Source organism: Mixophyes fleayi, chromosome 5 (assembly GCF_038048845.1).
Source record: "Mixophyes fleayi isolate aMixFle1 chromosome 5, aMixFle1.hap1, whole genome shotgun sequence".
Classification (NCBI taxonomy): domain Eukaryota; kingdom Metazoa; phylum Chordata; class Amphibia; order Anura; family Limnodynastidae; genus Mixophyes; species Mixophyes fleayi.
Window position 1 is genome coordinate 222378201 of NC_134406.1, and position 26223 is coordinate 222404423.

The 26223-nt window shown below is 39.5% G+C and overlaps 1 protein-coding gene across 2 annotated transcripts in view; it reads right to left on the reverse strand.

Moving 5' to 3' along the window:
• ALKAL1 (ALK and LTK ligand 1) overlaps positions 1 to 19538 on the reverse strand; it is a 98794-nt gene extending 79256 nt beyond the window's left edge. The window contains exons 1-2 of one of the 2 annotated variants that reach the window (XM_075213510.1): positions 19393 to 19538; positions 17860 to 18152 (exon numbers count right to left, since the gene is read on the reverse strand). In XM_075213510.1, the coding sequence (XP_075069611.1) occupies positions 17860 to 18136 (277 nt within the window). In that variant the 5' untranslated portion in view covers positions 18137 to 18152; positions 19393 to 19538. Of the gene's footprint in view, positions 1 to 17859; positions 18582 to 19392 lie in introns of those variants that run through there. The other variant, XM_075213509.1, reaches the window with a different exon arrangement.
• Positions 19539 to 26223: the final 6685 nt, after the last annotated feature.

Below are 26223 nucleotides of genomic sequence, written 5' to 3' on the forward strand. Positions count from 1 at the left end.
TTTAAATAATTTTTTTATATTTTTTTTAAATTATTTTTGTATAATTTTTTTGTATTTTTTTTAAAAAAATTTATGATTTGTTAATAATTATAAAATTACTATGGACTTATTAGAACAAAGCACAGGACAAAAGCACCACTGGACTCAGTAGGACAGAGCACAGGACAAAAGCACCACTGGACTCAGCAGGACAGAGCACAGGACAAAAGCACCACTGGACTCAGCAGGACAGAGCACAGGACAAAAGCACCACTGGACTCAGCAGGACAGAGCACTGGCCAAAGCACCACTGGACTCAGCAGGACAGAGCACAGGACAAAAGCACCACTGGACTCAGCAGGACAGAGCACAGGACAAAAGCACCACTGGACTCAGCAGGACAGAGCACAGGACAAAAGCACCACTGGACTCAGCAGGACAGAGCACTGGCCAAAGCACCACTGGACTCAGCAGGACAGAGCACAGGACAAAAGAATAAAGCACCACTGGACTGATCACAGGAGCAGGAGCACCACTACCCTACAACCTCCCTCTTCCCTGATCACAGTCCAAATGAAGATGGCGGTCGCAAGCGGCGAATTTATGACATCCAAGTCTCACGAGATCTGACGCGAGACTTGGATGTCATAGCCTCGTTTCGGATTTTTTGCCCGCCTGAAATACCCGAACAGTACTCGGATCCCGTCGGATCCGCACTGTTCGAGTGGGCTCGGATTAGCGGAATCCCAGCCCGCTCATCCTTAATAACAATATATAACTATTTTTGTCAATGTAGTTAATGCAGTGAAATATAATCAAATATATAATTTCCAAAACCCTTAAATATGCTGGTTTGTTTTTTTTATCAAAATGTGAATTTTATGCAGACATAATATGTTGTTTCATGTCTGTACTAGTCAGTTGGAACAAAAAATAAAACCGACATTATTTTGAATTTGGCATTATAGGGAGGATACATTTTTAAATGTATATAGAATGTGAAAAAAATAAATCAAGATATTTGTTGATAGTATAAATACAGTCATTCGGTTCATGCAGAGTTGGACATAAGCATATTTTTTGCATAGAATAATGAATTTCCGTGTCACACAAATACATAAAAAAAGTATTTATGTTAATGTAAGAGAGAGATTCAGTAGCAGCTTACACTTATGACTCCTTACACTTAGGGAGACAGAATGGGGGAGAGAAGGGGAGTCCAAGCGTAGTCCAAGTACAGTAAGGATGTGTTCTCATAAATGCGAGATCTAAACACATATGCATATATACTGTATGTATGTCAGAAGGCGCTGTATACTCTATGTATGTCAGAAGGCGCTGTATACTCTATGTATATCAGAAGGCGCTGTATACTCTATGTATGTCAGAAAGCACTGTATACTGTATATTAGAAGGTGCTGTATACTGTATGTATGTCAGAATGCGCTGTATACTGTATATTAGAAGGTGCTGTATACTGTATGTATGTCAGAAAGCACTGTATACTCTATGTATGTCAGAAAGCGCTGTATACTGTATATTAGAAGGTGCTGTATACTGTATGTATGTCAGAAAGCGCTGTATACTCTATGTATGTCAGAAAGCACTGTATACTGTATATTAGAAGGTGCTGTATACTGTATGTATGTCAGAAAGCGCTGTATACTCTATGTATGTCAGAAAGCACTGTATACTGTATATTAGAAGGTGCTGTATACTGTATGTATGTCAGGAGGCGCTGTATACTGTATGTATGTCAGAAAGCACTGTATACTGTATATTAGAAGGTGCTGTATACTGTATGTATGTCAGGAGGCGCTGTATACTGTATGTATGTCAGAAGGCGTATCTCTTACAAGTGCTTGACCCCGGATACAAAATAAGCATTAGCTGCATTAGCAATCCACTTCTCATTGACTGGCTTCTGATTGGCAGATAGTGGACGTGCCTCTACAGCTGATTGTGCTTAATTCATTTGCATTATGGCTATACAATATTTGTTTGTTTGCATATCTTACTTTTAAGCTTTACAACCATTGTGCTAAAGAAGCAGAAGATTTTGATTTAACTCATGCATTGTGACTGACAGGTGTGGGGTCATTCGTAGTTAGTGACTATTTTATTACTTAAGTGCCAATATTTTATTTCTTCTTAAAGCTGTACACAAGAAATAACCACAAGATGATAGTAAACCTTATTGTGGGCTATTTTTAGTTTTGTTTTATTTTATACTAAAATGTGTTTGAAAATGTATTCTTTAACATCATCATCATCATCATCATTTATTTATATAGCGCCACTAATTCCGCAGCGCTGTACAGAGAACTCATTCACATCAGTCCCTGCCCCATTGGAGCTTACAGTCTAAATTCCCTAATATAGACACACACTCACACAGACACAGACAGACAAAGACAGGGAGACAGACAGCCAGAGACTAGGGTCAATTTTTGATAGCAGCCAATTAACCTAGCAGTATGTTTTTGGAGTGTGGGAGGAAACCGGAGCACCCGGAGGAAACCCACGCAAACACAGGGAGAACATACAAACTCCACACAGATAAGGCCATGGTCGGGAATCGAACTCATGACCCCAGTGCTGTGAGGCAGGAGAGATAACCACTAGGCCACTGTGCTGCCAACATGTAGTACATTATCATTAAGTGTAATTTTAACATTAGTAAACAGAGTAAATAGAATGCTCAGATCTCTGAAATGCAGTACATCAGAAAGATCTGCATGATTGAGTGGTTGATTAAGTGTGTCACACAAAGTACACAATCCATGACCCCTGTAAGAAACAGTTCCCAAGTCATATACACTACACAACATCCTGTATGGTAATGTCAAGTGCATAAGAGACAATAATGTATCAACTCTGAGCTAGCTTCAATGAGTTACCGTTATAAATTTCAAAAAAGTATTGACTCTCAAAAAACATTAGTAGTTTGGACAATTAAAAGTGTTATTTTCATTTTCCTAAAACAATGACTTTCCATCTATTATGGAACTACAAATCCTAGGATTTCCTATAACCCTCTATTCCCTATTCTGGATGGAAGAGCATAATAGGATTTGTAGTTTCATAACAGCAGTGAGCAACAAGTTGTCTAAGAATGCCATTACCCATAATTATTTCCAAGCTTTTTACAGAAAGGAATCAATACATTTTTGACAAGTTCTATTATTTTTCATGCAATGCAACATATACTGCATTTGATAAAGTAATGTTCATAAGTTACTTCCAACTTTGTAGGGTTAAGCACATGATGTTCATGTGCCTGGAAGAGTAGATCCAGGAGACAAGTCATGTGAATAGCCCATTTTGACACTCCAAGCCTTAATACATTGATCTGTCAAGTGAGAAAGGTCACTACACTCTGGGGCCTATTTATTAAACCTTCAGTTGGCATCTATTCCCTGAAAACAGCAGTATTCGGGGAAATAGACACCAACTGAAGTATTTGCCTCATCTATCAACAGTGCATCGCAGCAGATATTATAAATATCTGCTGCTTTGCACTTTTTTTTGTAATACATAGCAGTCCCCATAGATGTCTATGGGGACTGCTATGTACTGCAATTTAACAATGAATAGAAATGGTTTTACACATATGGTAATGTATGCCAGCTCAGGCTGACATACATTACCGCTTCTGCTATGTTTCAGCACTGTTCAACTCTACTCCGAAGAGCAGAGCTTTACAGCGCATGATTGGAGGGATCACATGATCCTTCCCTGTCACACTCCGCTCTCTGCAACAGTGAAGTGCAGGGAAGTTTTCAGACGGAGCATGCGCACAAGGCTTCTGTGCAGGGCCGGATTTACCGCTAGGCAACCTAGGCACCTGCCTAGGGCCAAGCGGCTCTCGGGGGGCACAGCTGGGGGGGACAGGAGCAATTTTAGAAAAAAAAATAAAAATCGGCCCCTCCCCCGACTCGCAGCACCCCCCCTTCCCCCCACGACTCGTGCGGGGGGGGGGGGGGGGTGCCGAGAGCCGGGAGAGGGGGGGTCGGGTGCCGCGAATAGGGGGAGGGGGGGTCGGGTGCCGCGAATCGGGTGCCGGCAGCCTCTTCTCCTCTCAGTGTCTCAGTGATAGAGAGAGGAGGAGAGGCTGCCGGGACCCGACAAGCGATCACGTGACTTTTTTTTTTTTTTTTTAATCTGGAGTGACCGAGGAGGAGCAGCGCGCCGGAGAAGAAAGGCAATAGAAAGGTAAGTAAAACAACGGAGGGACAGAGGTGGTGATGGTGAAGGGGCACAGAAGTGGCGATGGTGATGGGCACAGAGGTGGTGATGGGCAGAGAGGTGGTGATGGGCACAGAGGTGGTGATGGTGATTGGCACAGAGGTAGTGATGGGCACAGAGGTGATGGTGAAAGGGCACATGTTATATTGTGAAGGGGAAAAAGTGACAATGAAGGGGCACAGTGTGATGATAGAGGGACAAAAGTGACAAGAGCACATACTTGGATTTATGCGTATTATTTTTGCAAACAACTTAAGTAAGTATTTCTGCCCTGACTTCAATATTTATTAAGTTGTTTTGACCCAACCACTTAAAAAAACGGGACTGCTTGGTAATTATTTAGGGGTGCCTTTTTCTGCAGCAGGGTGGCCTTGCTCTTTACACATGTTAGGTACGCCCCAAAGATGCAAGCCACGCACTCACCTCCTTTGGCGGCGTGCCGCCGCTGTGCGGCGGCACGTGCTTTCATATCTACTTAACTATAGGGGTATATGGTAGGCATGCGGCGGCACATGCTTTCACTTCTACGTAACTATAGGGGTATATGGTAGGCTGCCTAGGGCCCTATGAGGTCTAAATCCGGCTCTGCTTCTGTGGATCATGCAGCAGCTTCGGGAACGAAGAGGCAGTGAACAGGTAGGTTTTTATTTCACAGGAACTGCAGTTTTTCGTGACTGCTGCTCCTGTGGAGGTTTTTTAATAAATATGAGAAATAGTTCAATCCCTATAAATGCGATAAGCATTGAAAACTATTTCTCATTTTATGCAGCTGTTGATAAATGTGCCCCTATGTGTCTAGTGGCAGAGTCATCTATTCAGCTTTTTATGAACTTAGAGAAGATGAAGATACCATCATGTTATTTAAACTGCATGACAGACAGCTATTTGGAGTATAGAATAAATTGAGAGTGAAAGGAACACCTGGTATAACATCATATAGAGGATGGTAATAATAAGACAATTCAGTTTTATGGAATTTTATCTTAAAATGTCATTTGTGAAGCACACTTAAAGCGCACCTATCTTGATTTTGCGCCTGTCCTCCTGGCGCACATCAAGGTGCAGCCTACGGACACTAGAAGCGATCCTTAATGTTCAGAGAGACAGAAAGACCTATAGCAGGTCAATTGTATAAAAGTGTAAACGTTACAACAAAGTCCAACCTTATACCACGTTAGTACCACCTGTATCAATAAAATAATCTTTGACATATTTCTCCTAATATACTACACACTTTAGCCCTAAGCTTGCATGAACCAGTGAGTGTGTGAGATGACATTGGGACTATTTTTATTACATTTGTCATATTTGTGCATGTTAAGTTTTTTATTACATTGCTCGCAGTGCATCTAGAAATGCGTTCTCCACTGAAGATCTCATCCTGTACTTGAGACAAAACAGTTCCCATGCACAGTGCCCTGCTCAGAATCTACAAAGAACTATGTAAATAATTATAACTGGGTTATGTGCCCCCTCCCAAATCCTCAACCAGTACTAGTGGTAGACAAGGATATGAGGAGCTGGTCAGTGCAGGGATGTTGGCTCTATGGAAAGACTGCAAAAACAATGTGTCTATCCTTCAAGAGGCCATTCTCCAATGCTCTGGACTTCTTCTTCTCCCCCTCCCCTCCTTGGGTAGTAGGCGCTATAGTAATTAACAAGATTGGGATCTGTGGGATGGCACAGTGCTGCCTTATAATGGAAAGGAGTAAAAGGTTCCATATGAACCCTGCCTATTATACCATTAGTGTTAAAAAAAACAAATAAACACATAAATACACTATTTTAAAATAAAAATAAAATTCACTTCACCCAACTCATCCAATCTGCCAGGAAAACTGCTTCTAAACCTATGTGCACGAGTGGAAATCTAGACGCATGTAGGCAAATTGAGGGGCATAGTAGATCCAGAATTTAATGACTGATCATTATCCCTCACACACACATTTCTCATTAATACCAAATAGTAATGCTGATAACACAGAAGACCACAAGCTTTCAGATGCCACAAAGAAAATTCATAAGACGGAAATATTTACAAAAGAGTTTAGAGGTTGTCTCTGCTCCTGTCTGTTACTTCACACACCTATTTATATTAATTTGATTATTGTCTAATAATTTTTGGTGGTTGTAAGAAAGAATGCCCCACATGAAACAAACTAGCAGTTATCTGAAATACAGGTAATAGGCAGGACATGGTAAGTATAAAAGTAAAACTCTTTATGAGTTATGAAGAAATAAACATGAACATATATCTACATAAAGCTTTAAGTACTGTTTGTATTATTATTATTATTATTCATTTTTATTTATAGGGCGCCACTAGGTATCCGTAGCGCCGTACAGGGACAAACAAAATTACAATACAGAGGTGAGACAGCACGATACAGTAAACAAAACGCACAGTAACTCAGTGAGCTCAGAGCACAGCTAGAGGGGCGGGGGAGGAGAGAGGGAAAGGTCCCGCATACGGCGGAGCCCAAGAGGGCACAAATGGCAGGGAAATCTCCAGAGTGGAGAGGAGGGAGCAAGAGGGAACGGGGAGAAGAAGGTCCTAGAAGATGAGGGCAAGGTAGCTGGAGAGCAGAGTTAAAAGTGTTGAAAACAGGAGGAGAGATGACCCTGCTCAAAGAGCGTACAATCTAAGGGGTGGGGTAGACAGACAGAGAGACACGAGGGAGGGAGAGAAGGAGGATAAGGGAAGGGGGGAGTGAAGGGGAAGAGGCAGAAGATCTGGTTCTGATAGAGGGAGGGAGCTTGTTCCAGTGGAGGGGGGCAGCACAGGCGAAGTCTTGGATACGCGCATGGGAGGAGGTGATCAGGGGAGAAGAGAGGCGACGGTCATTGGCTGATCGGAGAGGGCGGGATGGAGCATGAATAGAGAGGAGGGTGGAGATTGTCATTGTAATGTTGTAGCTACCGTACTAGCAATGTAAAACATTTCCATTTTGCTCTTTGTTTGTAAAAAGCACATCTTGTTTTCCTGTGTTTACTGCCAATTCTCTTTCACTGTCCTTCTCCCCTTATTCATTATTTATGCTTGCCACGCAGGTACAGATACGGGCATCCGATTCAGTCATTTTTAACCAAAGTGGCCCAACAATACAATATTCATTGCCAATCAAACATTTTTTTGTCCAAATTGGTCCATATGTGTGCCAAATTTACCAGAGGTGGGTCATCCATGGCTAGATTGAATGGTCAGACTGTACAGTGCATGCAGAGATAGTTTGTTTCTATCCATAAGAGAAACACAAAGCAAAGCACTCTGATTTTCTATTATTTTTAAATGATGTATTGCGGTCCAAAAAGTGGTAACAAATAGGCATTTTGATTGAATGTGTAACTTACTGTTCAGTGACAGCAATTTATTGATTTTGTGGGTCATTTACAATAGATGAGCATAATGCAATGCTATCATCATTTATTTATATAGCGCCACTAATTCCGCAGAGCTGTACAGAGAACTCATTCACATCAATCCCTGACCCATTGGAGCTTACAGTCTAAATTCCCTAACATACACACACAGACACAGACACAGACAGACAGACAGAGAGGGAGAGACTAGGGTCAATTTTGATAGCAGCCAATTAACCTACCAGTATGTTTTTGGAGTGTGGGAGGAAACCGGAGCATCCGGAGGAAACCCACGCAAACACAGGGAGAACATACAAACTCCACACAGATAAAGCCATGGGGACCTATCCCTTTGTTCCTTTTTGCCTGTTTCTGTATCATGTGCATACAAAAGTACATTTTGCACCTCATCTGAAATGTAATTTGTGAATCCCTCTGGTATTCACTGATGTAGTGGACACACTGTGGACATGCAATTTAGGCAAATGCGCAATAGCACATATACTCTGCACATGTGCCCGCTCAGTGCAAGCACAGTGGAATTGTATGGGTCAGTTGGTAGACCTACGGGGCCTGGTACGATAAGTCACTGCACTTTGCGATGTGCCTAGAGCATCCACGTGTGGGCAATCATAGCATTACACATATGAATGCAAAAAGTTCTGGGAATGCAGGTCTGGGCTTTATACACGAAAACTCAGCACTCAACAAGCCTCTTGGGCTCCTGCAACCTATAGGAAATGAGAAAATATTTTCCCTTCTCCCATTATCCCACTGCTCCATCTCTCTTACCCTTCTTTTAAAATTAGATTAATATTATGGTAAGCATTACTAAGGAGCACTAACATTATGGGAAGCTTAACTTTAATTTATGGTTGTTAAGGTTTTTTAATAATGTAAACATTTTTAATAAAAAATAAATGATTAAAAAAAAACATTATGGTAAGCATCATTAAAGAGTGGTAATATTATTGAAAATATTAATAAGGAAGAGTAATATTATGGGAAGCATTATTGAGGAGGAGTAATATTATCGGACAAGGAGGAGTAATATTATGGGAGAAGGAGGAGTAAAATTATGGGATAAGAAGCAGTAATAATATGGGAAAAGGGCCAGCAATATTATGGGACATATTATGAGTCAAGGAGCAGTAATATTACGTGACATGTAGCAGTAGTAATGGGGCAAATAGTATAATGTATTAATGGTTATGGATCTATGGGAAGGATATGGATTAATGAACCTTTCGTAGATAAGGATTTATAGGAAGAATTTAATGGAACCTGAATCACACATGCATACGCATACATGAGAAAAACACAATTATAAACATCTGTAGAAGAGCAGAGAAACGGGAAAAAATATTTTACCATCTATGCTAAACTGTGTATTAAATGTGTATGACTGCTTTTCAAGATTAGGCCAATTAGAAACAATAATATCTTAAATGAAGCTCCACTGTGTACAATCTTTCCTCATATAAGTATTATTGTCTATGTGATGTGTGATGTATATCTAAGCTTTTGGGTTATCTATTAGTAATTTATAAATATATAGCAGGATCTATGTGTAAGTGGCTGGAAGGAAACTATTAGAGATGCTCAGACTCGGTTCCCCGAGAACCGAACACCCCCAAACTTAGCAGATCTGAGTATCGAGCCGAGCCGCCATGAAATGTGTCAAGCAAATATCACCATTTAGCACTTTATTGCTATATTGATATTCATCTGTTGATTGCATTACTTCTGGAGGATCTGAGACACTTTGCCCCTGGACTACTGAAGTTCTGTTTTTCTACTAAGACACCAGTTGGATATTTCCTACAATGGATGCAGATATATCTCTTAATCGGGATGAATTCCGATACTTGCAGCTTTACATTGATTTAATTTTAATTGAGAGCTGTAGCCCATTCATCAATTGGAACATTTATTATTCCTCAATGTAAGGGTTTGAGACTTTCACTCCATCACCAGTCAGTGACCAGGATTTTACAAATGTATGGACTATATCTTAGAGTCCAAATATTAAATGCACTAGCTGGTCCATATATATTTATACCTAATTACTTACCTATCTTTAATAGACCTTCACTTTAAATTTGAAATTGACTATATCATTTATTTCATGTTGTTTTATTTTAATAAATCAATGATGTATATTATATGTGAGCTTATGCGTTTTAAATTAGTATCTGTTAACATCTGACTATTTCTGTAGTCTAATGGTTAGATTGTAGATGTTAGCTTATACTCTCATTCTGTATATTTTTAAATGTTTCTACTTGAGAGACTATATTATTTGGTCTAACGTTTAGGTGTTAGGGCTTTTAACAACCTGACCTTATGTTTGATTCCTGCATAGAACATTTTCATGTTTAATATATTTAATTTAATTTAATATTATAAATCTTCTTGTGTTATTTTATTTTGCCTGCTCTATCAAAATCTTTTTAGCATTTTTGTATCAAGGAGTTTTATTAACTCATTAGTGTTACTATGGGTTTTGTTTTATTATTCTGATTGGTGTGCAGATCACCTTTGAAGCAGCTGGGATATATTACAGCCTGATTTAGCACCTCTCTAAGAGGGTTTTTGTAGAACATTTTTATGGAGAAGAGACATGAGTTCTTTACAGAACTATATTGAGAGATATGATGATCATCATCATCATCATCTCCATTCATTTATATAGCGCCACTGATTCTGCAGTGCTGTACAGAGAACTCATTCACATCAGTCCCTGCCCCATTGGAGCTTACAGTCTAAATTACCTAACATACACACACACACAGAGATAGACTAGGGTCAATTTTTTTTTTTCATAGCAGCCAATTAGCCTACTAGTATGTTTTTGGAGTGATGTACTATTGTTTAAATCATTAAGATAAACAATGAGGAACACTGTGCCTTTAGATATAAATAAGGAAGAAGAGATATCTTAGTTATGCGCACTGTGTAATCTGCCCTACATAAAGAGCAAATAATTTAGAAATAGTGACGATGGGGTAGGGAAACTGTATTCAGCCTTCTAATCTGCCTATCTGATCTGTCCCTTGCTATTTAGCATTGATGAAGAGATGAGTCATGCAGATAAAGTGAATTGGCATGATACAGTAATACATTTATGTAGCACTGTTGTCTTTCAAAGCCTCCCTGGGGTAAAGTCAACTTTATATGGTTTAAAAAAGGTATGGATGGGTATTTTAATGTAGTGGCAATCAAGTTGATTTAAAACTTGAGTTCCAATTATATCGTTGCACTTATATTCCAGTGAGAAACCTGAAGACAACTGAGGCGATAACGGTGAATATCCTAATGAAAGCACAGTTATCACACAGTATTGAGACACAAATATTTAAACAGTGCAGGTGATAATTTGACCATTTGACCATGGCACGTCTAACTTATACATACAGTGGATATAAAAAGTCTACATACCCTTATTTTAAATTACAAATATGTGTTCAAGATAAATCATATAAGACATTGTTCAACCTCTGCAACCAACAAAATTCAAGTGAAAAATAAATAGACAATTTTCGAAAAAATAAAAATAAAAACCACAGTAAACTTGTTGCATAAGTGTGCACATCCTTTCAAAATGGGTCTATAGCATTGTTAGCCAATCACATTCAATGTCATATTCAAAGGTAATTTACCAGCTAGCAATGAAAATGTTTGTGATTAATCACAAATAAAGATCATCATTTCCTTTAGGATTTCCTTGCAATTTTCTTTTTACCATCCTACTAGGATAGCCATGGTCCACACGGAGCATTCAAAACTTTTACAGTATTTCATTGTTGAAAGGTACCATTTAGGAGAGGGGTATAGAAAAGACATTACATGTACCATGAACATTGACTATCAACAATAAGTAAAGAAAATGTGGCGCATCTGGAAGTCCCTCCACAGTTGACAAGAAGAAAACTGAAAATAGAGGCTACCAGGTGGTCTACGGTAACATTAAAGGAACTGCAGGTATTTCTGAGAGGAACTAGTCACTCCCTGCATCTGACAACAATCTCTTGTACTATGCAGGTGTCTTGGCTATGAGATAGCGTGGTAGGACAGAAGCGAATTCTCAAAAACAGAATGTCCCAGACCATCTAACTTTTGCAAAAACATGTATTCAATCACCTCAAACCATGTGGGTGCTCTTATAGCATATGATCTTATGAGACAACTGACATTTTTGGCTTTTATTCTAAAAATATGTTTTGCACAAGGACAAGAGAGCAGTATATTTAGCAGTACGAAGTGGCTTCAGAAAAGGAAGATCAGAGTATTGGATCAAAACCCAGACCTAAATCCCATTGAAACCTGTGGAATGACCTAAACAGGGCTGTCCAAAGGAAATCCCATCCCATCACAATTTGATGGACATTGAACTTGTTATAGCATTGCAAAGTCCAGGTGTATGAAGTTGATCGAGACTTAAGCTGGGTACACACTACAGAAAATTACTGCAGATGCGATTTCTGTAATGATTTTACCAACGACTGAAAGTCCGGATGAGCATGCTGATTTATTCGTATACACCTACACGACTTACCTTAAGATCTGTGCTCTTCATCTCTCATAACCATCTGCTGAAAAGATCATGGGGTATATTTACTAAACTGTGGGTTTAGTAAATATACCACATGGGTATATTTGCTAAATATACCCCCATGGGGTAAATATTTACCAATGTGGGTAAATATACCCCATGCGGGTTTACTAAACTACGGGTTTGATTGATTGCCTTTAGCAAGCAATCAGAGTCTAGCTGTCATTTTGTAGAATGTACTAAATAAATGATAACTAGAATCTGATTGACTTGTATAGGCAACAGCTCCACTTTTTCAAACCCGTGGTTTAGTAAATATACCCACATGACTCTGCACACTCTATAGAGATCTGCCTACACTGCTGGACGTAAGTACATACATATTTGCCCGACATCGTTCCATCCTTAAGTGTGATTTTTAGGACGTTTATAAAACCAAATTAAATTATACGATATCATTGGTACAATAAAACATGATCCTGGGAGCGTAAACACTAATACGATATCTTAACTACCGGTCGTTTATCCTTTAATGAGCAAGATAATTATTTTTCTGTAATCTTTTAGTTAGTGATGGTCAAACATATGCATATTTGGTCAGTCAATCTGATTGTTCTTTATCTGATTGTTTTTTTAAGGTTGACCACTTCAAAAAACGAGTGGCCTTATCCTATATAAAGCGCTACGGAATTTGCTAGCGCTATATAAATAAATGTTAATGATGATGATATATGATAACAATCTGATGTGATTCAAAATAGTCACAGATCGAGTCATTCAGAGATCGGACCAAACAGCTGACTACAACATGTGGCCAGCAATATATGTGTTGCTTGTGCATTTGTTGAGTTTTAGATATGTTATTATGTATTCTGCTAATGCTCAATATTAGCATGTTATTAAAAGATTACGGCCTGATGATGAGTTAGGAGCAAAAGTGGAAAAATGGAGCAAATTTGATCCTCGACAAACCATGTTACAATGCAAGAGGTGAAAATAATTATTTTTTGCACATAAGGAAAATACTGGTTGCTTTTTCTTGTAGCACACAAATACTTTTTAAACTGAAATTTAAAGTTGATCTAGGACAGTGTTGGCTAACCTGTGACACTCCAGGTGTTGTGAAACTACAAGTCCCAGCATGCTTTGCCAATATATAGCAGCTTATTGCTGGAATGGCATGCTTGGGAGTTGTAGTTTCACAACACCTGGGGTGTCACAGGTTAGCCAACACTGATCTAGGACATGCTCTATCACAACTATAAATGTGTCCACACATTGCAAATTTATCTCCCCTTCAATGCCAGTTAGGTTTTGCTGAGGTTCAACTTTGCTCCTTTTTCTTTCTTTGCTCCTAACTCAGGCTCCTATGTCTTATAAATATCCTATGATGTTAAAAATAAAAATAATGTAAGGTAATGGGCAGGTGTACAAGTACACATGTATGCTCTCTGACAAGCATTTGCTTTGCTTTGTGCCAATTTCAATGTTGCCTGCAGCCCTCACAAGTGTTAATGCTAATATACTTAGTACACAATGCTGCAGGGAGGCTTTAAGTATATGCTTTGAATTCACTGTTAAAAGCAATGACAAAGTCCTTCTATAGGCGTTATTATTCACTGCCTGCTTGGCCTACAGAGCCTTAGACATATGTTTACTCCACAACTCAGTTCCATTATATTTGACAGGTTTTCTGGCTCTTTGTTTTGGATCTCTGAGGAAGTTGTATTACACAACGAAACGCGTAAGATGGTCGCCTACATTAACGGGGCAATCACTACTTGTATGCAGAACCTATTCACGGAGCTCACATCGATACCAACGTTAACATTGGAACTTCAAATTCTTTACACAAATCAAGGATCTTGGAGCGGAGATTGATTTTATCAGCTTTACCGCAAGAGACCTTACCCAAGCATTTATCTCTAACAGGACGGAACAGAGACCTCCGATACACACATACACGTAGGAACCAGGAGTGTGGTGTGCAGTGCGGGAGGAGGACTCCAGCTGTAACCCACCGGCAGCACGCCAGCAGCGGTAAGCAGCGCCGACTGAGAGAGACATTGCTTTTTGAGCATCTGGTAAGCTCATGTTTTCTATACTATGGATGGTATCTGATTATAACTTTATGACTATGTGCAATGAGGATGCCGGAATAGGCTGTGTATATCGCTTAATATAAATATTCACCGGAATGATTCGGGACATTAATACCCTTATTGGGGACTAAAAGCACACAGCCACAGAGTTATCAGGAATTTTTATATATCCAGTTTAGTGTGGATCCATTCCGTCATCAAGAGGTTCTATTAAAGCTGCTTTATCTATACTGTTACCCTTATTGAGGACCAAAAGCGTGCAGCCACAGAGATATTATGAATTCACATATATCCAGTTAGTGTGGATTCACTCTGTCACGGAAAGGTTCTCCCAATGTTGTGAGCTCACATGAATTACTTTTGAACCAACATACATGTGTTTGATATTATCACACGCTCGGGAAACGCTGCTATTACATAGGTGCACCTAATGTATGAGTTTTCTCGGGGTATCACAAGAATGTATCTGCATGCATTATGATTATGTACATGTTATTTTAATGATATTAAATTATTTTAAAATCCACATTGCATTTTCTGGACTTTGGAGGACTCTCTAGTACTACTGCATTTTTTATATTTTTTATCTTTGTTTTGACATGCTCTAAACATTATTTGTGCAAAATTTTCAAAATGTCCTAAAATTTCAGTGGAATTCATTTTCTGTTATTCATTATTGCAAGTTTGACCATTTGGTTGAATAATCATACCCAGACTTGATGCTCACTAGGGACATTTTTTTATTACACTACATCCTAATTTCCTATGTCTTTACCTGCTCTTTCTGAGAAAACCCTCAGAGATGTTTTTGAGTAGTTTTTGTTAAAATAAACCCACAATTCATGTGAATGGAGATAAATCTTCTCCGTGAGGTAAAATTAGAATCTGTTGTTCCTTGGCTTCATCATAGGGCAGAAGTCAAAGCTCTTACCTCACCTACTAGCCCCAACGTGACTTGCTCACACTCCCCTGGTGATCCAGCCTCTGGCAACTTGATCGTGAAGGAACTCAGGGTCACCTGTGCTTCTTCCAGGGAATACTGTAGCTTAGCGACTGACAGTATGAGATGAGTAGGGACATGGGAGGGAGAGAAAGTTTTCTTCCTCTTGTGTTCTAACTAGTCTCACAGAGTCAGTCACTGTTCTACAGCAACGGGTGACTGATGCCAGCACGATTGGCATGATACAATACAAGTACTGCCTTAGGTACTAATGCAAAGTTAGGAGCAAAGCAAAAAAGGAACAAATTTGCACCTTGGCAAAACCATGTTGCATTGAAGGGGGGGGGGGGGGTAAGTTTAAACTGTGTGGACAGATGTATAGTTGTTATAGAGCATGTCCTAGATCAACTCTAAGGGGCATATTCAATTACGATTCCGGTCCGCGGGATCGCGCCGGAACGGGCCACAAACTTAATTCACGTTACCGCAATAACGTGGATTTTCGTTTGCAGCCCATAGGGTTGCGTACAAAAATCTGCGTTATTGCGTTACCGTAATTCCGGCAATAACGCGCACTTTCCGTGGTAACGCGCGTTACCGCGAATCAGAACCCTAATTGAATATGCCCCTAAATATCAGTGTAAATAAAATACTACATGAAGAAGCAGCCAGTATGTTCCTTGCTTGCAAATAAAAAATAATAAAAAAATAATTTGCCTCCTTTGCATAGTAACATGGTTTGATCTGGAGCAAATTTTCTACTTTCTTTTGTTTTGCTCCCAACTCAGCATTAGTCCCTTAGTTGGCAGAAATGAACACCTATAATGTTACGAGCATATTAGGGGGGTATCTGGAGCATTCCAATGCTTTAAATACCCTCCAAAAGAGTGTCCTAGTGATTTTAGATATGTTTGGTTTTCAGTGTTGCATTAAAGATAAGATAAACAGGTTACAAATGATTTAGGATACCTCTTTCATATTGTCATATTTCATATCTTTCATACATGTTTTGGACATGTTGATATTTTTATGAAACACTGTTTTGCACTATTATGTTTAGATACTGTTTATTGAAAACTAGATATTCATTATTACACTAGTGCTGCCATTTAAAGCCATAATATAACATATTAATATGATATAATAATAATAATAATAATAATAATAATAAATTATCATAAAATGTTTTGTTTTGTTTTTTTCTTTTGCTTTTTTGAATTATAATATAATTGTTTCCCCATTTGTACAACAAGCATTAGTTAGTTATTAAACATGTCACATTTTGAAATTAAGGGAAGTGAATGTTTATGAACCATGACATGCTATTAGCTATGTTTTGTTTAGTATGTTAGCATGCTATTCTTCGTAAATAGGATAAATACACTGTAATAAACAGCATGCATAATTTAGATTACTTCCATGTATTTAGTGTGCCTCCTGACTAGTCTACTGATGTGTACTGACATCAAATTAGTCATTGCCAAACAATTATCCTAGGGACATAGTTCATGTATCCGTAGGATTCATTCTGTAACCTTATTTTGTTTTTATGTTCCATTTAGTGTGATTAGCTTAGTTAAACAAGTTTGCACAGACTGTACATAATTCAGGGTTTTGGGCGTTAAGAAAAGACTGCTGTGGTGTCATTTACTAGGTGATCAGGCGGTTAAAACATTGGCTGGGGGAAGGGCTTCAATTATTGACTTGTCCTCCGCTAGCATTGAAATTGACTTTTACCAAGTGAGGCAGAAACTAGTCCAGGATTATTGGCTTTTGTTTCAAATGAAATCACTGGAGGGGGACATCAGTTCAGCACAAATACTTTTCCACTTTGTTACATCCCATCTGCATTATACATACACCACTTCTTATCCCTCCAATAGTCCACACATCTACTCCCAAAAAAAAAAGGCTACTGCTTTCAGCACAACATTAATCTCACTATTAGTCGTCAGTGCACCATATTTGCTTTAAAGGGAACGCAGCTGAAACCAATTTAAGGATGTTTTTTTTCTAAACCGGTGTAAAATGCTTTGAAGAGGGAGTTGGTCTCGCTAGCAGTCTGCTACAGAAGTTCACAATTCCCAAATGTCATAAGCTGCCATTAAGTCGTTTATCCCCCCCTCCCCCCAAACACACACACATGCGATGTGACAGCTCATATAAGTCATATTTATCATAGCGAAAATATGACATGTCTGGCATCAGGGTTTACTTCATATTCATCTAGCTAAACGTTTCACGGAAAAATGTCATTTGAGAAACTGGGGCACATATTCCGTTACTTTTTCACTTTGATAAATAAGTTATAGTTCTGCATGATACACTCTAGCGGTGACTTGACAACAGCGTAACACGGTAGGTACATGTATATATGTATGTTATATGTACAAATTCCCCATGTACATTGTGTGAAAAGAACTGTAAGAAAGAAACTAAAATGTAGCCAGCAGTATGATGACAGACAGCTAGGGCAGGACAAGCCTGGCAACCAGAGCATGATCTCAGCATGAAGTCTGCTCATCTCCACTAAAGCGATTAGTAACTCTCAAGGGAAATAAAACTGTTTTATGGATTGGATTATAGTGTACCAACTTCACAACATGCGTGCGTGAGACTGAACATGGCAGAGATCAAAGGCAGCCCCAGGAGAGGCTATAAAACGCATCACTTACCTGAAGGTCTCTTGCGGTTGGTCCGTGTAGACGCGGCTGTTCTCTCCCTGGATAGTCCATGATTGCCATGTTCTGCAGAGTAAGCGGCGCCTTCGTTGTATCGCCTAGCAATGACTTTTTCACTTTCTCTAGTGCTACTGTCCCCAGTGACCTGCACAAGGAGATCTAGAAGCGTTCTCCTCTCTCTCGACTGTACTTCACTGATGCCTTGAACGGAAGATGTGACCAGCAATAGGGAGATGGCCAGTATTGCCTGCCATTTCCTCGCCCTCTGCATCTCTCCCTTTATGGTCCTGGGGAAGAGAGAAGGAGGAAGACAACTGTTACACATGCTAGCTTCTGCCCCTCACCATCTTCAGGCTTGTCATGGTGATCTTGGTCAACACAGGACCGCTGTTTGTCCCTGGTAAAACTTGCAACTGCAAACCAATCAAAACCGTATTAAGAAAAAGTAGCTCAGCATGGAAAAAAAAGAGAGAACAGCGAAACTGATGTGAGTTTCTGCAACTGTTGGTAACTGATAACTTCAAATTAAAAGGTAATCATCAAACAATCTACACTCATCTCTTTCTCCAACTGTTATAATCCATCCAACTAGCAAACACTCCTCCCAGAGCACGTTTATTCACAGCAACTAATAGCATCTCAATGACTATCCTCCTTAATTGACTGTCCAGACTCTCCACTCTCCACCCTCAGGGCTGCCTCTCATTCCACATCTTCCAGATCTGTTTAGGGCACATTTATAGCTGCGGATTAGAAAAGGTATTAACAATGCAGCAGAGATAATACAATCCTGGCTTTGTTTGGGATTTACTTAGCTTTCTTCTCTGTCATTATTGCCGGATTTATGAAGACAAATTCAAAACAAAGTGGAACTCACAAGCTAAACGCAAGTCTGACAGAAAGTGTGTACTGTACTTAGTAGACTGTGCAAGTTAGAAGATCCAGTAATAATAATTATAGTGATACAATCACATACTGTCTCTGCATTACTCGGAAGCATTGCATTAGTAACATACTGCCGCAATAACAGCAATTATTACTCTATACCTAAAACATTTTCTGTTGTCATTACAATATCATAATGCCATCGTTGGTAATCCAGAGTTATGCAACTAGTGGTCCTATAGTTTATATAGAACTACAAGCCACAGCACGTCCCGATAGTCCCCTGGCATGCTGGAAGTTGTAGTTCCACAAATGCCGGAGAGTCAGTTTGCCTGATCCTATGCTACAATATAAAGAAAAAAAACAGTATACGGAATAATAAAATGTTGTAAATTCTCTTGAAGATTATAATGCCCATAGTTAGAAAATTTAGACCATGTCCTGGTCGTTGTTAGCTTATCCGGAGAAACTGGAATCAGTCTGTCTGTGTGCAGATATACTATGTAATGTGTACATCACTAGCGGTACTTTTGTGTTCAGCTTCAGAAAGCAAACTCATATTATAGACAAATACATATAACACTAAAATAAAAAATTAAAGAAAACGAATCTATATGCATTCCAGATGTTTTAGAAACTTACCTCTTGGTGAGCTGGATTTATTTCCAACACTGATTTAAGTTGTGCAGAGTGTTGCCAAGTGCACACAGGTTAAAGTAGAAGTATATTTTCATATCCATACACCTGTCTTATATATATGTTCTCTAGGTAGCTGTTCAGGCTAATAGTATTGACTTTAGGTGGGTGGCGGATAATGAAAACATCTTTGGTAATTCATTCTTTGAGTCACCTGGCTCTTCCTGGCATACAGTATTACCATCCCCCTTCCCAATGGAGAGCAATTGAGAGCCATTTATTATACTGACTCAGATATATTTGTGAATTAGATTTTCCCTCTAGATCAGGAAATGCCTGTTAATAAAACTTGTCAACTTCAGACAGAATTTAGGACTTAATGGGATTCTCTTAGAACGACAACAAGAAGGAGCAACAAAGAAAATCTATTCTTCCCCTGAGACGTCTTGAAGAATGCTTACAGGCATAGAGTATATATCAGAGGGCAAATGGCAATATAAACAATTAGAATAAATATATATATATATATATATATATATATATATATATATATATATATATATATATATATTAGTTTTATTTTATGACCAAGTAGTGTCAGTACATAAGTACACAAAGGAATTACTTGGATAATTTACTTTTTACAATAAATATTGGAGCAATGTAGTAAAAGTATACTTCAATTGAATTGAATACTACCAATTTAATTGTGTAATGGTAGACTTATGAATATTGTTATTATTAATATATTGATTATTACTATTATTAGGCTTTCTCTCAATATTTCTTTCCTTTTTATTTTTTGCTCTTTTCACTTTTTACCATTACTATGCCATTATATTATTATGCCTATCTCTCCTTCTCTTACCCTTACCCCTTACATTCCATCCATGTTTTCCACCCACATCTCTCTCGTGTATCTCACCCCCTATCCCCTCTGTTTAACAACTCCCAAGTTTTTTTTTCTACATCTCTCCCTCTTCTCATATTCTGTTCTAAACCCCATCAACTTTGCTTCTCAAAACTATCTCCACACAGAACATATCTCCACACTATTCATCATCTCTTCATACTACTACTCATCTCTCCACACTACTCCTCATCTCTCCACACTACTCCTCATCTCTTCATACTACTCCTTATCTCTCCACACTAATCCTCATCTCTCCACACTACTCATCATCTCTCCACACTACTCCTCATCTCTTCACACTACTCCTCATCTCTTCATACTACTCCTCATCTCTCCACACTACTCCTCATCTCTCCACACTACTCCTCATCTCTTCATACTACTCCTTATCTCTCCACACTAATCCTCATCTCTCCACACTACTCATCATCTTTCCACACTAATCCTCATCTCTTCACACTACTCCTCATCTCTCCACACTAATCCTCATCTCTTCACACTACTCCTCGTCTCTCCACACTGCTCCTCATTTCTTCACATTACTCCTCATCTCTTCATACTACTTCTCCTCTCTCCACACTACTCATCATCTCTCCACACTAATCCTCATCTCTTCACACTACTCCTCCTCTCTCCACACTGCTCCTCATCTCTTCACATTACTCCTCATCTCTTCACACTACTCCTCATCTCTCCACACTACTCCTCATCTCTTCACGCTACTCCTCATCTCTCCACGCTACTCCTCATCTCTCCACACTACTCCTCATCTCTTCACAGTACTCCTCATCTTTCCACACTACTCCTCATCTCTTGACATTAATCCTCATCTCTCCACACTACTCCTCATCTCTCCACACTACTCCTCATCTCTGCACACTACTCCTCATCTCTTAACGCTACTTATCATCTCTCCACACTACTCCTTATCTCTTCACGCTACTCCTCATTATTATTATTATTATTAATTTTTATTTATAGGGCGCCACAAAGTATCCTTAGCGCCGTACAAGGACAAACAATGGCACAGTACAAGGTGAAACAGCACAGTACAAGTAACAGTAAGCACTATAACTCTGGGGGCTCAGTCACAGCAAGAAAGAGAGGGAGGGGAAAAGTGAGTACAGGCAGGTAACTATGGCCCAAGAGGGTGGGCACGGATGACAGGTAAAGAGTCACTGAGGGGAGCGGAGAGAAGCGAGAGGAGACAGAGGGCAGAGGGTTGGAGAGGAGGTGAACTGAGTAGCTGGAGAGCGCAGTTATAAGTGATGGAAACAGGAGGTAGGAGAGCCCTGCTCAAAGGAGCGTACAATTTAAAGGGAGGGGAAGACAGACAGGCACATGGATGAGACGGGAGAGACGGAGACAGAGTCGAGGAAGGGGAAGAAGGGAAGAAGGGATGAGAAAGAGAGGAAGCCGACCAGTGGGAGTTTAGGCATGAGACTGGAACGCTACTCCTCATCTCTTAACATTACTCCTCATCTCTGCACACTACTCCTCATCTCTTCACACTACTCCTCATCTCTCCACACTTCTCATCATCTCTCCACACTACTCCTCATCTCTTCACACTTCTCCTCATCTCTCCACACTAATCCTCATCTCTCCCCACTACTCCTCCTCTCTCCACACTAATCCACCTCTCTCCCCACTACTCCTCATCTCTTCATACTACTCCTCATCTCTCCACACCACTCCTCATCTCTTCATACTACTCCTCATCTCTCCACACTACTCCTCATCTCTTAACACTACTCATCATATCTCCACACTACTCATCATCTCTCCACACTACTCCTCATCTCTGCACATTACTCCTCATCTCTTCATACTACTCCTCATCTCTCCACACTTCTCATCATCTCTCCACACTAGTCCTCCTCTCTCCACACTACTCCTCATCTCTTCACACTACTCCTCATCTCAACACACTAATCCTCATCTCTCCACAGTAATACTCATCTCTCCACAGTACTCCTCATCTCTCCACACTTCTCATCATCTCTCCACACTACTCCTCATCTCTTCACACTTCTCCTCATCTCTCCACACTAATCCTCATCTCTCCCCACTACTCCTCCTCTCTCCACACTAATCCACCTCTCTCCCCACTACTCCTCAACTCTTCATACTACTCCTCATCTCTACACGCCACTACTCATCTCTCCACACTATTCATCATCTCTCTACCCTACTCCTCATCTCTCCACACTACTCCTCATCACTCCACACTACTCCTCATCTCTCCACGCTACTCCTCATCTCTCCACAGTACTCCTCATCTCTTCATACTACTCCTAATCTCTCCACACTACTCCTCATCACTCCACACAACTCCTCATCTCTTCACACTACTCCTCATCTCTCCACACTACTCCTCATCTCTCCCACCATGTTAAAATAATTCCTTTTGCACAATTTGAAACATTATTTTAAATAAGTGTTATCATTATAAAGGAAAATGTTCATACTTTTTTACAACTACATAGCCTATACCCTATGAGTATATTTATTTCACTTCCACCTACACATCAAAACAATAGACACACCAACTCCTGAGAACAATACCTCACTCACATCAACCTTTAGAATGTACCCACGCACTATCATATATCCAGATTGAGTGGTTACTGTGCTTGTAGCACTATACTTTTTATTGAAAATCCTGATGAGGAGAAAGCATTCCTCTGCGGGGTTGTAGGACTAATACATTTCTCAACCCCGTGTCATCACAGCATCAGTCCATTCAGCTGATGCTTTCTTTATAGCATCCTAACATTGCAGTCTGATATGTTTCAACACTAGTTACAACAGTTTATTGTGAATCACAAACTGTCAGATTGATTTAGGTTTCATATTCTTTGGAATATAATGAAGCTTGTTGATATCATTTTCTAAGTCTTCTGTCAGATATTTAATTCCGAGCTCAACTCTTATGTATGAAAATATCCTCAAATAACGTACATAAAGCCTGTAATGACGAAGTTTCTTGTATGGGAGGATAAATGTCATTCATAGATTATAAACAATTTATTAAGAAAGACATTTTATTACAATTAAGCACTTATTTGAATTCATATGTTGGCTTGTTATATTTGATCTCATATGTATTTTAATACACAATTAAGAAACGTTAACAGTTGGATTCAAATTGATTTCTCAACCAAAATGTTTGCACTGCATTAATCACCAATTCTATCTAAAGCAGCAACAGACAAGACAAGCTGTAATGGCATGTTGTGACTTGTAGTTCCACAACAGCTGGAAAGCTCTAGTCTTATAGTCTACAATAGTGTGGTGTATACTGATAAATACAATTATTACTTCCTACCAATCTGTCATTCATTGGGTTGACACTGCACCTGATCAAAAACCTATTTGTCCTTCTTACCAAAATGCAATATCAGCATCTTAAAGAGTCTATGTAAGAAGAGGTGAAGAGCCAAAATGCAAGTGCAAATGTCTGCAAAAAGCTCTTTCAATGCTTTTTGTTATTTAACAAAGGGTTAAAGTATGATTTCTCTGGCATTAACCCAATTATCGGAGATTACCTCTATGGAGACAGCATCATTTGTCAATTTGCTAGCCTGTGAAAGCAAAGCTTCGTATGCGCATAACACTTTCTCCATTCGCCGGCAGTGCTAGGCTGTCAGTGAATTATTAGGGTTATATCAAAATCCCAGAAATTATGTTGAGCACAATTATTATTATTTTTATTTTTTTTAAATGCTGGTTGAGATCGCAATTTGCTTCAATTCACTTTAATTTGCAGGATTCAAAGTCTAATTCACCTACATACTTCTATCAGCGACCTAAAATCAATGGAGATAATTTCGGAGAGCAAGCTTGGATTCGCAGAGGTATGCTGTCACAACCCCTCATGCATTACAATTAGAGATGGGCGGGTCCGGTTCCACGAGAACTGAACCCACCCGAACTTTGGGTATCCGACAATCTCCCGCCCGCTCCGAATCCAAATCGAGGCTGAACGTCATTGTGACGTCGTCGGATCTCGTGGCTCGGTTCTCGCGATACTTCAAGATTATAAATACACACCTCCACAGCAATCCATCGCCATTTGACAGAGGGAGAGAGCAGGGTGTAGTCACAGGCTGATTAGAGCAGGGACAGAGAATACAATATTCTTATTCCAATTGCTGTAACAAAAATCACTAGAGAAGAGAGGAGGATAGAGGTTTATTTTATTTTTGTAATATTTGGCACTCCCCAGTGCTTTTGGGGTGTCCCCCATAATTGTGCATAAATATTTCTGGCTGTCAAAAGTCATATTTGTCAGCAGTATCTTACCAAATAATTTTTACCACTACAAGTGCTTTGCGCTCAGAATGGATTCAAAGCAGTCCACATATGATCAGAATGAGCAACCAGGTTCTGTCACTAGTCCTGATGTTAGTGTTCCCAGTACATCATCTGGGCAAGGCGATGTCAAACTACAGAGTGTTTCGAAATCAGTCCAAAAAACAAAATAAATTTTTTTTTTTACTGTGTTGAAGCGAAAAAGAAGTGTTACTGAGCAAAAGTTAAGTGCCGATAAAAAAAAAATTGCCAACATGCCATTCTACACACGCAGTGGCAAAGAGAGAATGAGGCCTTCACCTTTGGCTATTAGTGGCAGATCCCAAAAAGTTACCGAGCCTACAATTGGTGCACAACTACTGTTACGCATCAAAGCCGAGCTGCAAGATAACAGTAAGGCATTAGAGGATAATGTTTGCTCTGATTCACAAATTACACCAATCCCTGTGGAGAGTCCATCCAACAGTGGTATGTCTAATCGTGAGCATTCTGTTAGTGTACCCATAAAGAAGGGCCCTTTCAGCAGTTCTGCTGATGTGTACCTGAACAGCCCGAGTGTAGCCGGTGATACACAAATTGAGGATACCACTTTGGAAATAGAAGAGGAAGAGGGGGAGATTTATGGAGGTGACGAGGGTGCTAATGAGGATGTTGATGATTATAATGCAGACAGATACCAAATTGCCTTTCTCAATTTCTATTTATATTATAGATTATATAATGGCTGAACAGTTTTCTATTTTACTCCTAGTGGAGAGGGAATCTGATGCAGACAGATACCAAACTGCCTTTGTGCATTTCTTTGTATATTCGAATTTCTAGTTCTACAGTCTATGCAGGCTGCTTTTTTTATACTCAACTACAAGTGGAGGGCAGGGGGGGGGGCATAGATAGCCACCAAAGTACCGCGGTCCATTTAATTTTACTTTCTAGCTCCACAGTCTGTGCAGGCTGCTTTTTTTATATTCAGCTACAAGTGGAAGGCGTGGGGGGGGGGGCATTGATAGCCACTAAAGTACCGTGGTCCATTTAATTTTACTTTCTAGCCCCACAGTCTGTGCAGGTTGCTTTTTTTATATTCAACTACAAGTGGAGGGCGGGGGGGGGGGGGGGCATAGATAGACACCAAAGTACCGTGGTCCATTTAATTTTACTTTCTAGCTCCACAGTCTGTGCAGGCTGCTTTTTTAATATTCAACTACAAGTGTAGGGTGTAATATACACCCAAAGAGGATAGCTACATTGCCAATAATCAAAGATGGAGGAGGTAGATCAGGTTTGACTGTAAGTGTTTGCATTAAGGATGGTCTACCAGGGATTAAACTGTTTTTTTCATAATTTATTAGCTTTAGAATTACCTCACTTATCTAAGAAACTGGTGGAGCACTAAATTAGGTTATTTTAGACCAAAAAAAATGTATTTTTTTCAAAAATAGCAAAACAAAACCAAACAAAACCAAAACCAAAACCAAAACACGCAAGGGCGGTTTTGCAAAACCAAAACACGACGGTAATCCAGATCCAAAACCGAATCCAAAACCAAAACACGGGGGTCAGTGACCATCTCTAATTACAATACATCTTGTCAGGCAGTCGCAGTTATTCTC